Raw genomic sequence first — 14,737 nt, 5'->3', positions numbered from 1 at the left:
TTAAAGAGATACAGGAAAGAACAGTCTCTCATCATAGGAAAATAAGAAAAAGAGAGAGAGTGTAATTGCTGTACACAGACGCACTTTCTTGAAGTCGCAAACAGATACCGAACAGAGTTGTTATCAGGAAACGATGATCATCTGTCCATCATCGTGACCTTGTAGCTTCGACTTATCAGTTACAATATTAACCTGTACAGAAAAGTGTTAGTGATTAAAAACAGCAAAGGTAGAGTGAACATTTAGAGGATATCTCATCAGAGGTGCGCAGAGTTGGGGTAAAACGAGGTGGGTGAACACAAAGGGATCGTCTTTTATCAGTTGGAGCTGACTGAATGTCTTTTCTGGTCATGCTCTCGAAATTAAGCCCTGATCACATCAGCCACTTGTCCTTCTCCTTGTTGAAGTTCTCGGCCCACTGGCGCGTGAGCTCCAAGTAGTGGTCCGCCAGGTTAGGTTGGTAGTCTAGGTACAAACGGGTCACGGTTTTCTTGGGCACGGCCTTCTCTATCTGCGTGCCTTCGTGCCATTGGTTAAAGGAAGTGATGGTGACGATTTCCGGCCTGACAGACAACGCCGCCTGCAGGGACGTGTCGTAGTAGCGTCCGTTAACCCGGTTCCTGGTGTTGTGGTTGTTCCACGGCCGGACCGCTGTGTCCACGTACCCCGGACCAACGCTGGGAATAAACAGCAGATTGCTGGCGTCGCAGAACTCCTTGATGGTCTTCCAGTTCTGGTGGGACGAGCCGAAGGAGAAGCCGTTGGAGGCAAAGTAGGTGTATATGCCGTCGAAGCCGCTGGCCAGGATGTCGTGCTTGTGGCGCTCTTCCACAATGAGGGCGACGAAGACGCCGTCGTAAGGCGTGCCCCTGACGCTGTGGGAGCCTTGGGTCGTCAGGAGCTCCGCCCAGGACTCTGGTGGCATCAGGTAGGAGTCATAGACGTAAAACAGAGGCAGGACTCGCCCCGTGCTGGATTTGAATCTGTAGAAGGCGCCGTGCTTTCCGTACCTGAGAAACAAGCGAGATGGAGAATTTCAAGCTGTGACAATAAGCATGGGAAAGCAATTTTGAAAAGGTGCTATCAGCATGTTTTTGTGATTATACGGTTGCACTATGCATTGCTGGGCACCAAAATTGGAAATGTTCAAATCCTGCTAATAATGGCAGATAGGCTGGCATATTTACTTTGAAATTAAAATTGATAATTGGTGGCTTGATTTGCTGTGTCATGTGCCTCTACGGAGTCTTTATATTTTTTACTAGGAGTCGCCAAAGTCAGAAAGACAATTAGGTAGGTAGGCAACGCAATTAGGGGAGGGAACCACAATAACTACTGAACTGAACATTTGTTCATTTATTTCGAAATCAGACTACTACTGAATGTATTATTGGATGAAACACTATCTGATTAGCTTTGCAGCCTTTCCTCATGTCTCCGCCTTAAAGCTAACATATTTCACACGTTGCTGGAGTTCTGGGAAAAGCTGAATATCATCAAAAGGTATGAGTCAGGTTCCCTTTTGACACACATTCCTGGTCGAAGTCGGAGCAAAAGCTACCTTCTGATCCATTACAGCAGGCTCACAGGGGAGACATCTATATTTAACAACCTGTTCTTCATCTTCCCGTCTCAGGCTTCAGGTTTCACCACATGACTAGACTTCCTACGTCAGATATGGAAATCAGAGCTCGTTCGGTCAGTGAAAGGAAACACAACCAACACAGTAGGAGAGTGGAAGCACAGACAATCAACTTGCCTGTCAATAATGTACTTGATGTTGTCATGCATGCTCTGGTCCGTCCGCCCTTTGTATGGCTGTATGTGAAAGGCCACCTGTGCAAACCACATTTGAACACAGATGTTAACAGAAAGATCATGAAAGCACAACATGAAAACACAAACACCTGCAAAATAAAGGGGTTATGCAGTGAATGTCAAACTGACCACTCAGTTGTTCTTTACTATTATTTGTTTTCATGGACAGACGATATGAATGCAACATTTTAATTAGTTTGACCTATTGGCCTGTAGTCCCCGTTACTGGTGGAACAATGTTCGGCCACTGAGAGGCGAAGTCTGTTCCCGATGGAGTCAACGCCGAGAGACAAATAACGTCTTAATCTCCATTGAACCGTGCCATGAATTATATATTATATGATGTTATAAGATCCTTTTTCAAGTGAAGTTTTTTATTTTACAGTTAATTTTTTGCCTTTTCACCACAGACAGAACACATATATACAGAAATGAAAAATAAATAATAATAACAAAAAAAGGGTCTGGTTGGCTCTGTCCTCTGAAAAGCATGATGAATCCTGAGAAACAGCAGAATTCTTAGCAGATACCTGTCTTCCCTTAACACAGTATCTGCTGTCATATTACCAAAGTAGAGAAACATACAGGACTTAGGTGTGTCACAGCCCAGAATTTTGACAACAACCATATGAACATTTCCCCAAAACTGTACAATTTCCGGACATAGTCAAAATGAAGTGAAGAAAGTTTGTCGTAGTACCGTTTAGTTTTATGTGACGTGGCTGAAAAAAAGTATTAAAAGAGGTGGAACGAGTCTGGCCATGTTGAGAGTGACTGCAGCGACACAAAAGTAGAGTCAGTCGGCTCCATAAGAGGGAGCAACTGTGACCTTCTTGACTTTTATTGAATTGTCTTTTTAATTGACAAACATCTCATGTGTAATTCATGGCAGAATCCAAACTGAATAAAATAAAATGTTGTGTCTCGCCTTTGACCATTTCTGAAGTAGGAAAGAGAGGGACTCCGCCTCTCGATACACAGATTACATGAATTGCCCGCTGCTCCGTACAGCAGCAGAGCAACAGGAGTCACTCGTCACATGACGACAGTAAAGAAGAGTCCACCAACATCCTGGTAGTTTGTTTAGAAGCCATTGCTTGTTCACAAATGTTCACGTTGTAAAAGCAATGTCACATTGCTCTCTCGTTCCTGATTCTTGGGGATGATCGACAACATTTTGACTAGAAACGATGCTGGAGAAGACACATGATTGACAACTGTTTGACTACAAAGTAATGAATTAATGGTTGAAATGTTGTCAATCATGTCATTTTAAGGAATACATGAAGAAGTGGGAACAAGATAGACGGCAGTGTTCTGGTGCTTTTGTATTCTTTTGTGCTGATAATTATTGCCCAGCACCTACAAAGACTTTACGGATGAGTGTGTGCTTCTGGATGATTGACAGAGGAAATGTCTGACACGCATATAATCGCCTTTAAACAGAGTTTACCTGCAGAATAAATAAAACAGTCTTTTCCTGCAGCTCAGTGTGTGTCAGTATTTTAGGACTGACTCATTTGACATCTTAATAGGAACTGCTGGTTCTTTAGATTAGTATTATTCAAGGATTAAGGCTTCGTTCCAGCCCTGAAATCCAGTTTAAAACAACAAAACAATAAATACAACATTCTTTCAAGTTGTTTCACTTTATTAATTGTTCAACTATCTGTTGCAATGTTCCAAAAATACGTCCCAAAAAAAGTCCATAGCAAAAACTATACTGAAATAATCTTCCACTGTCAAAACCTGTTGCCCATATGACCCACAATGCAAAGGTTGATTGCATAAATTAATGGGTTTGCCTCAAAATGACCTTTCCATAAAACTAAACTGAACCATCAGCAATGTTTTGAGGGTAACTTATTTTATCCCATGTTTACGGTTGCAATTTTAAACAGATTTAAACTTGTGGTTTACATTGTAAATAGCAAAAGATGCTACAAAATTACTTCGTTAGGTTTTTAAAAAAAAACAATGGTTTTGCTTTCAATGACTACAACATGTTAACAAACAAAACCAAAATTCATCAAAATTACTTTGACAAGCTCTTGGTTCACATAGGACACAAAACAGCTGACTTCTGGGTGAAATGCCTCTTTTTTTCAGGGGGGGTTTCAGTTTGCATGTTTCCCTCTCAACATAATTCACAATGCAGTCTTGTTGTATGGCGTCATTTTTGGGAGCCAGGGCTGCAGAAATATTCTCCCTTTGAGAAGGCACGTTGCTTTTAAGAGTCATCAGTCATTAAAGAGGAAACAGGCGGTCAAACAGTGTCCTTTTGCTCTTTTATAAAGATAGAAGGAGCCAGAGCTAAGTTTAGCCGGCAGGATGCTGAGGATCTCTTGAAAAGGGATCCGAGGAGAGGAGGGAACAAGAGGAGCAGATGCTCCTCATCCCCACAGGCGTGTCCCGGATTGTCGTCTCATCTGCTCTCACATTCAGGTGAAACAGGACGACATCTACTTCACTGACCCAAGAGTCTCAGAAATCCTTTTTTTAGCTACTTCTCAGTAATAATTCAAGCTTCAAGCAAGATTTTTTGATTCAAGTCATCCAGAGGGAATATTGATTAATTTACAGCTGAGATTTTTTTTAAACTGGATGCCTGACGTGATTTGACAGGCAACACAGTGCCGTGTTCTTCGAGCTGAAAGCCGGGTGACTGATGCCCGCTTGTCATCCAGGAACAACTATGGCGCGCCTGTTTGCCTCAGTCACAAAAGGGAAGAAAAGGCTCTGCCGCAGCTCGGCGAACACTAAAGCATTGACAAGAGCCACAAACGCCGAGCGCACGACGCCCACTCCATCTTTCAAAAGAGGCTGCAAGGTCCTCCTAAACAGTTTCCATGGAAACGCGACGGCGCGTTGGCGAACAGGCTCGGGTTTGTCAGCTGTCTCGACTGGTTGGAAATCATGAAAGGCCGGCGAGGTAAGACGCCGCTCAATCTGTTCCCGGCTCGGCTGAATAAACCACGGATGGATGCGGATGAAAAGCGCTTTGTTTTGCTCGGATCCCCTCGAGTTGTGCGACGCCGACAGGCTCGCATATTTACATTCCGGGCCTCAGGTGTGTGTGTCGGCGCCGCCGCCGCAACACACAACCCTCCCCGGAAAGTGTTCACCAATGTTTGGCTTTTCTTCAGATGAGGACAAACACTAACCCGAGGCGACGATGTTACATCACCATGTGCCACATTATGTCGGCTAGTTATGCAAACCGAGAGGATGGATTCAAAAGTGCGGACGCAAAATACTGTTTCGAGATACGACTTTTTCGTCTTGAGATCTGAAAATGAGTGGGCCCAGAGTGACCTGAAATCATCTGCAATGTCTACATAACACATCCATATTTACCTTCCATCTAATATGTGACGCCAAAAAAGCTCAATATGATTTTCTCTGGGCAATTTTAAGACAATATCATTTGCAATCTCTCTTTTGATGGGAACGTGTTCTCATTATAACTATATATATTTTTTCATTACAGCTAAACGCCAGGGGAGTGGAGCAAGATGGTAGTTGTGTGAGATTGTTATGAGGTGAATGGAGACAGGAACTGGTTATTACAGTATGTTTGATATTTGGTCAGACTTCCTCTTAATTATTGGGATGAATTTATATCTTCAACTCTTTTAGTTTAGTTTATTATCTGCATTGCTGACAACATTCATAGTATTATTGATATAAATACTCACACATAAAAGGTGGAAAAAACATTATTTTGTTGTTGAAAGCTGGCAGCTTTGGCAACAAGTTTTACATATCGGCTAATATGCGAACCAATAAGGAGCAATCGAGTCATGTTTCTGGCAAGTCCAACTCTTTTAGCTCCGTTTTGGTGTCCGATCTTGAGAAAAATATCAGCCTCTTTAGCTGCTAAATGCTCCATTATGTTCACCAGCAACCCGCTAACTTCATCTTTCTGCCATGTGACGCCAGCCAGGTAGCGTACAGTGAGTTCATGAGCTTTTGTTTGCTAAAAAAAACAGCTGCCCATTGCTGCTGGAAACGAACCAGACTGAACCCAAACAGTAAAGTTGTGGTCCATAAAAAACAAGAACAATGAGCCCACGGACGATAAAAAGCTCTGTAGAGCGGAGAGGAGCCGGGGCGATAATTCTCTTTTCACATTGCACATAATCATTTGGCCAAACATGTTGATTGGTGCAGCTTTAATGTTTTTACTACAAGACTTGATGGTGATGAAAATTGCATATATTCCTCAGCAAGAGCACATTGTGTGTTGACAATAAAAATAAAAGCTTGATTAGTTTCATCAAATCTCATCTACGTTCTGCCGAAACTGCAATTATCCTTCAAAAGTGAAGGATGCTCTGGTTTTAATCTCTATCTACTTGTTTGTTGCTAGCATCCTGACATTTCACTGGGTGAACAGGGTCAATCTATGCTTAATTAGTGAGGCTGGAGCGCTGGAGGGGATTATGGATCAGCCTGTGTCCTCCTGTCTGTCATATGTGTCGGTCTCTGCGGATATCTGTGACACCAGAGGTCTGGTTGGGATGGTATTAGGAGCAACGGTGCCTCATCACACCCCATTTTTCATTTGGATATTCACAGAGGAGCTCCTCCGGTGTCAGAGGAAGTGTCGAAAACGACATGCGAGGCGCACACATGTGACACGGGCAGAGAAAACACACACATGACTGCTCACCAACACCGGGACTTCAGTCTGTATTTTGTCAGCTCTGGTGCACTGAAACACTGGAGAATTAGCCCTCGGGTCAGCTGTGAGACACACACTGTTGTGTAAGTGCGACTGAGACACAGAGGGACCCAGTTCTCCGTCTAAGACTTCCATATAAGGAGCATGAAAGTAGACTGAGTGAAAGCTACTCTGTGCCATTAATGCTGAATCTACAGTCTGTGCTCAGCTTGTTTTGCCACTGCTGTCTCAAGCACCTTCAGCATCTTAAGGCGTTATGCTATCAGACCCACTAAGTGCTAAAGCAGATATGAATGTGTTGGATGCAGGGGTGCTTTGAAAAAGACAATCTCCCCTAAAGCCCTTTAAGTTTCTAATCAAATAGAAAGGCGTCTGAAAGCAGAAAATGTTCATCTCTTTCCAGCCTCACTGTAAATGTCAAAAGGTTTGGAGGTCAGAGCATCACAACCGGAGATGCCACTGGGCCCCACTAGGAACCCATTTCTTCACTGTCAGGAGCCTCAGCGGACCAGAATGCAATGCAGCTGCAAGACATGCTACATTTTGAATAAAGGGCATGACACACTTTTTCTTGAGTGGAAAAAAAAATCACTTTTTAGGACCCGCCACACCAACTTTGACGATGAACGCTAATATTTCAATCTGCATTATTGACTATTTGCACATGTCTGACCTGTGCTGACTTTTGAGGCAACAAAGACTCCAAAACAGGGTCATATACCAGCTGTGTTGCACCATGCACTTTAACACGACCTTACTCTGCTGAAGAATCAACTGCTTAAAACAAAAAAACAAAAAAACAGTAACAGACAGTAATGAAACAAGAGTAAATTGATGAAGCCCTGACAAGTTTGTGTTTGTGCATGCATGCACGTGTACTTGTCACACTAAAAAAACTAAAACTCAGCTTTAACGTTTAACTGTCACTGGCAAGTCATTCATTCAGTAAATCACCAGAAAGGGAAAACATACCGGTTGTCTCACCAGTTACCTTGATGCTGTGCCTGTGGGCGGCGTCCATGACAGCGGGAACCAGGTCCTCGGTCGGCTCCCCGTGGTCGTCGGCCACGCCGGGAGGATACCAGGACAACACCAGCACCCCTACAACACCACAGCACGCGGAGGAAAGTCTGCTCTGAGTACCAGGGAGGTAAAAGCAGACACCTGCTGGACATTCAGCCATGTTCCTCATTGAAATTAAATCACTATACTAGCAACGTACAGTATGTAATCATTGAAGAATTTCTGGTTCTGCTTTTGCTTGACAACTTTGGGGCATCTATGCAATAAACTAATCAACAATAAAAGCTATGGCAACTTTATTTAGACTGTTGATGTGTGAGTTAGGTGGACTGGTAACGGCCCTGGAGCCGTGCAGTGTTGCCATAATTACCTGCTGCAGCCGCCTCTATCTGGGCCATGTGTGACTCCAGCACCGTTGGGTCCCTGGAGCTGTAGGGCCCCAGCTCGGGGTAAAAACTTGAGGCAATATCGTCCGGAGGCGTGTGCCTTCCTTGGGCATGACTGGCTGCGATCTTGGGGTCCCAGTGTGGCACCAGCACGTGATCCCAGTGGATGTACTTGTTGTCCATGCTGGGAGAGCCGTACCACAGGTAGTAGAAGATGTGCACGTCGTAGAAAATGCTGTAATCTCGGTCCGACTTGGTGAACACCACCTTAGTGTCACTGCTGCCCATGTGGAACTGGCCCGGCGACACCACCAACGCAGCAGAGTCCTTCACGTCCAGCCGCCTACGGTCGGATCTCTCCCCGACGAAGTCCATGCCGGGGGCCAGGTCCGAGAAGCCGTCGGTGGGCTTCAGCGTCCTGAGCCCCATCATGGCCCCGAAAATGAAGAGCGTGAAGAGGAAAAGAGCCACGAGGGCTTTCCTGCGGAGCCGAGTCATCGCCGCTGTCCGTGGTGCTGAAGGCTTTGATGGAGCCAAGCGACGCGGGGGTTCCTTCCTCTCGACGCCCGGCTACAGCTCGCCGACGCGGTCCTCGTGTCTCAGCATGGCACTGGTATGGGAAAATAAAAATAAAAATGTAATGAAAAGCGTTCAGTCACTGCGGAGGCTGGCGCGTAATCGAGCCTGTTAAACGCGCGACAAGAAGAAGAAGAAGAAGAGGAGGAAGAAAAAGCAATCTCATTTCACTTCCATCATCACGACCTGGAGGCATCTCGCGCTATAATGCTCCAATAAATCGCGATGAGCGCATCGGGTTTTATTCGTTTCCATCAATTTCTCTTCGAGAGAAAAGTGGGGAATCGATTTAAAATAAACGCATAATGTTTTACCATCTAAAGAAAACAAACAGAAGCCAGTTAGACTCGAGGTGTCTGTAAAGCTCTAATAAAGAGAGTACCTTTGTGTTCCGTCCGTTGCGCGTCTGTTCCTCGTCTCTCCAAATCGTCCCGTCTTCATGACGAGGCTTTGTTGTTCTGTTGTGAGAAGCAACACAATGTTTTGTATGACTGAATGTTCATGTCAGATGAGAGAGTGAAACATTTGTTTCTGTGGTCTGAGCAAGGAGAGGGAGGGGTGGGATTAACCCCGACCGGAAATACGGGTACGAGGGGTGATTAATGCCACAGGGGAAGCAGGAGGCGGAGCTCGAGCCTATCTGTTGGGATTCATCTCTTACATGCATCCTCTGTGTGGGTCACAATTAGACACATGGCAGTTTTTAGTACAGCAACTGAAACAACTGAAGTGTAGCTATTTAATACATGTATTACAAGCAAATTCCTTTGTACTTATTGTTAGTACAAAGGAATTTGCTTGTAATACATGTATTAAATAGCTACTTCCTTTGTACTAACTATAAGTGAAACCCTTTGTTTAACTGGTCCGCGTGTTGAATTATTTCCGCCCCAAAAAATTGGCAGTGCAGCCTCCTCTTTAATTCACTGCACAGCAGGGCATGGCTTAAAAATGCAAAATATGCCCGCAGGGAAGTATACAAATCAGCATATGTCTTAGAATTTTAGGTCTCTTTCCCTTTAATTAGCACCCAAAATAACATAATTAATTCAGGACACTTCTGAAGAAAGTAAAAGGAGATAGCAGTGTGTTTTTATTTTCATATGATGATGAGACACTGAATTAGACGTGACACTACAATGAGTAAAACACCTGTGCCTTTGTGGTTAATGCAGTTTTTCTTTTAATCTCCACCACTGTGGCTCTAAGGACTTCTCTCACGTGCTCCTGTGACTTTGAGTCTATACAATTTCTTATAACCTCAAGGACTTCAAATCCATTTTCTTCTTTGAGGCCTATGTTTCATTATCTCACAGAAAGAAACACATCAAGCACTTTTCTGTCATATAACAAAGGAACGGTGTGCTATTAAGATAATGACACCCTATTGTACCAATAGTCACTATTAATAGTAACATGGAGCTCAATCTCTGTTGATGCTGCAAAACATATCTTTAATTATTAATGTGCGTGTGGTGATCTAACGGCAGTATTGACATTTGATATTGTCTTTACAATATGTATATGTCTGTTTTGGGATTATGTTTGAACCAGTATGTTATTTAATAAAATAGGTGGTCTCAGAGAATACATGCTTGAGGCGACATCTAGTGGCAAAGAGAAAGTAGTGCTTTTAACTATATTCATGATTGTTGGTGTATTGGTCCCTGTGCACTACGGAGGGTCATTATCTCCTAACAGTCTTTGAGAGTAGACTATGATCCACGTCCATATGCCACCCATTTATCAAGAATATAATATATTACACAGGAGAGACCCTGTGTCTCTCTGACATGCATGTTTTTTTGCATAAAGAAATATCACTGTGTGTGTGTGTGTGTGTGTGTGTGTGTGTGTGTGTGTGTGTGTGTGTGTGTGTGTGTGTGTGTGTGCTCTCTCCCTGGTTCATGGGTCCCTGCTCATCCTGCAGGGCTGCCATCAGTCTGCTCGTCAGCTCTTTGCTCGCTTGCCTGCAATCGACACATCACCTCTGACAGATGTGCCCCGGCAGATGTATCCGGGTCCACAGTGTTGCCTCAGCACCACTGTGGCATAGTCACCTGCTTCTGGCTTCTCTAGTCTCTCTGAGTAACTGTCTGTCCTTTCCCCTTGTGCCTCAGGATCACCTGTCTGCTCGTTCGCCTGCCGCCCTCGTTTAACCTCAGCCCACGTCACTCTCCCTCCTCCAGCTGGTCTGCACTCCATCACCGTCCCCGTTGATTAGCTAAATAAAACCAACCTGGAGTCTGTGGGTCGACCGGTTCCTCACCACTACGCTGTCTGTGCTGTGTGAGGGTTTCCATCGTGGGATAAACGTGTTCTTAGCTGCAGCCAAGCCGGGAAACAAAGTGTTTATTTACCGAGACAGATTAAGGAGCGAGTCCTCGTTCATCAGCACAATGCTTTGAAGACAAGTGTGTATCCCAATGACATCTGATAATATCATTTTATTTATTACTGCAATAATTGATGGTTATTACCAGGAAGTTAATACATTAGTTTAACATAATATCTCTATTTCAACAAAATAAAAGCCAAAAAATGTTTTCACTAAATTATAAAATGCTCTGGTTGAAATTATGATCTTTGTGTTGTTAGGGTCAGTTTTGACCAAGTTATAAAAATAAGATTTGACCTTTCAAATCTATATGTTGTGTTATGACTGGTTGTGCTTTTCTATTTGTGTTTGTATTCAAGTTCTATTGCTGAAACAAATATTTTAGCCTTTTTCTTGAAGTAAATATATATGGGTCGAAATTGACCTGTACCACCATAGATGTTACTGCAGTTAATAATATTAAAAATGAAAAAAATAAATAAAACAAACCTATTTAAGAGATGTGTTGTAATACCCCTCAGTAAAAGTCAGGTAACACAACAACCTTTTATATATTTACATGATTCTCTTGAGGTTCATTTTACCATTTTTCTAATTGAAACCGAGGGGTATACTGACAAAGAAAAGGCCCAGAGGCCCACACCAAAAATATTAAAACATACAACAATATTTTCATGGATAAGGAAGCCTAACAAGGTAACCAAGAGATGAGAAACAAATTGGATGATAGATAATTGTTTTTAGTGTATTTTACAGCTATAACAGAAAGCTAACACAAGAAATGCTAATAGAAAGCTAACACAAGAGGAAGGTTAAATAACATTTATACATGTCTCTCCATAACTACAGTATATGAAATTTATTTTTACATATCTTTCATCTTTTTATAGAAATAAGAGGATACAGTGATTCAGTGATTCACTCCAAGGTATCCTATAGATTTGGATGGCTAATTGGCGGTTATCAATAATCAGCTTCATGCCAAATCTTTCTAAGGAACTTCAACGGCTTCATTTATCAACAACGGTTCTTTCCTAAAATTTGAATAATGTAAAAGGAAGCGATTCTTTTGTTAGTAGAGCCTCCTCCCGGTGCTGAAACTGACCTGTGGCGTAGGTTATTCATGAGGACAGCGTAACAGTTACATGGACAGCGTCATCATATGTCACCATACGCTTTTATGAACAATATCTTTTGCATCAAACACCAAGAATGGATTATATTAGCTTGCTCCCCCCCCCTAAAATATTCACCCTCCTTGAAACTTCCTGCTGGAGATATTCTATACTTTTCTTACTGTCACAATAAAAACAAAACGACTTGTGTGTGTATCCCAATCCTGATGTAACTTATTCCTTAGTGCTCCATTATTGTCCCACAACTATAAAAACACATTGGTGAGCCACACTGTTGCACTGAACCTGTCCCTTCATCCCCATGAACACACACACTGTAGTTTATTTTGAGTCAATCCCGCACACACCGTCCTGCTGCACCAAATGTGTATTAATCCGCCGCTTAAAATAGTCCACAACAAATGCAGAATTTCCTCAAACTTGGCCATAGAAGTCAGACATTTTCTTTGAATTTGTTGCCAATAAGAAAGATTCAAAATAACAACAGCCTCATCCTTTAAATTTTGTATATATATATATATATATATATATATATATATATATATATATATATATATATATATATATATATATATATATGTATATTGATTAATAAACAAATGTCACATTGGTGCCACCTGGTGGTAGAGTCAGAAACGACACTTTGGGAGACAATGCTCGTTCCCTCAGACCTGAGATGAATGAGCTAAAAGCAACACAGACCGCACCAACTTCCATCAGAATTGTTTAATTTTATGCCATCGGCCATTGCAAACATCCTGTAAACAAATAAAAAAATCTCACATTGCAGCTTTAAAAATGTTCTCCACATTGACCTGATGAAAATTAATCGGTTTTCTGTTATACTTGTTCGTACAACCAAGGTAACAATCCCCCCGAAATAAATCTGTTCATACTCCTTTAACGGACAGGCTCCTTTGTTAAAGGAGGCTCCGGCCTGTCATTGTGGCCCCGAGGTGGCCCCCGGCAGCCTCTCCTATAGAGGCTTGTTGTGGGAGGGATATCTGTCACAACATGGCAGCGCGCTATAGATTTGTTATCGATCAGGTTTATTGATTGATTTCCCCCTGGAGGAGGGGTGAAAGGTGAGCTGACGTGCTTCCCGTGGGGCCCCTGCTTATTCCCCCCCCCCTGCAACACACGAGGGCCCACGCCGTCATCCACGTGTGTTTTTAAACCGCGCAGCGTTAAAGTCACAACATAAATACTGCAGAGCCTGAACGGTATACTGTCATATGAACATATTCTCACGTATACTCTCAACTTTTCAATCACGGTGACATAGCAGCCTGTTTGTGTGTGTGTGTGTGTGTGGATTCAGCGATGGCTGTTGAACAAGCGCGTGCCAAGGCTTTGTTCCCCCAAGCCCCTCAGGGTGACCCCGGTCACCTTAGGGTGGGCCTGTTGTGTTTTGCAGCAGCCGCTGGGCCTTTCCATTTCCATGGCGACTTTCAGAGCGCCTTCGGCTGGACTATTAGACCGGTGCATGATGGGAGGTGGTCATTTGTTTTTCATCAGGAAACACCTTGCACACACAGAGACACGTAGAGACATTGAGCTGCTTTTGTTAGTCAGAAAAACTGACGGCTTTAGCTTATTATCTCTGGTGTGTGTGTGTGTGTGTCATTACAGGAAGTTCCATGACTCAGCGGTGATGAGAGGAGGTTTGTGGTTCTATACAGCAGCTTGAGAGTGACCAATTATGTATTAATGAGTGTGGTTGAATGACTCCAACGGGCCACCGTATGTCTTTTTAAAAACCTTAACAGGTGGCTGTGAATCACCTCAGCAGAGACAATGCAAGAAGCTTCATTTCATGAGCAACAAATACTTCCTGACAGAATAAGGAAGGCGGAGGTACCATCTGGTGTCTATATTTCAACTGGTCTGTTTGATTATCAAGGACAACATGAATGAATCACCAATCCCAACTAAAGTAATGACCATCGAGAGAACATTCAGGTGTTTCCCACATGAGATGACAGCTCATGTGTCTGTTTATTTTAAAAAGACTTTAAAACTCCTATAATCAAACGATGACTCCTTAATTTAAACATGAATTTGAAACATAAATATTTCACTAATTGATTCATTATCAATTTAAAGTGTTATTGGGGCATATGAGGGGTTCTCATAAAGGCCCAAACGTAAAGCCTTAGAGCACATTAACTTAAAAAGTCCTTAAATACCAAATTTAGCTGACTTTAATGAATACAAAATGTCCTCCTCCATTTACTTAGTATTTAATAAGTCCACTCAGATCATATACCAAGAACAAAAATAGCATTAGAAAAACCTAAATATACCATTCCTGAAAAGAACAAAGGTTAATAGATTATCTCTATGGGTTAAGGGTGTTTCAACTGGTAAAAACACCTTAAAATTGATCATTTAGCACACAAGTTGCCTCTGAATTTTCACCGGGTGTAAATAAACGCATGGCTTTCATTTTATTCTCTCAGTTAAAAAAAAAACTTTTAAACTTAAAATATTACAATCAATGAATCAAGCCATTCGTCACAGTATATTATTATAAAAATGTATATAAGCAAGGTGGGTTGTGCAGGAATCAGAAGGGTAGTCCATCCTAAAATCTATTCTAACTTATTTTTCTGTCCTCATATTTCCTGTGCTTATATTGTCACGTTTTAAATATGTCTTCAAAGCATCCACATTTTGGATTAGATTCATGAAAATGGAAACATCACCTTTAATTTCAGCAGTAGCTGCAAACTGCTTCGCAGATGGGTTTTATTATGTGTGTGTGTGTGTG

At 42.5% G+C, this 14,737-nt stretch overlaps 1 protein-coding gene across 1 annotated transcript; it reads right to left on the bottom strand.

The window, feature by feature from the left end:
* Nucleotides 1-298: 298 nt before the first annotated feature.
* maneal (mannosidase endo-alpha like) lies at nucleotides 299-8,412 on the bottom strand (the record flags this gene model as incomplete). Its single annotated transcript, XM_079232474.1, has 4 exons — nucleotides 299-1,010; nucleotides 1,760-1,836; nucleotides 7,497-7,606; nucleotides 7,899-8,412. 4 exons carry the CDS (start codon nucleotides 8,410-8,412, stop codon nucleotides 374-376), a joined length of 1,338 nt encoding a protein of 445 aa, XP_079088600.1. The 3' UTR covers nucleotides 299-373.
* Nucleotides 8,413-14,737: the final 6,325 nt, after the last annotated feature.

Source organism: Taurulus bubalis, assembly GCF_910589615.1.
Source record: "Taurulus bubalis genome assembly, chromosome: 16".
Classification (NCBI taxonomy): Eukaryota; Metazoa; Chordata; class Actinopteri; order Perciformes; family Cottidae; genus Taurulus; species Taurulus bubalis.
This window is presented reverse-complemented; position numbering and strand designations above follow the sequence as displayed.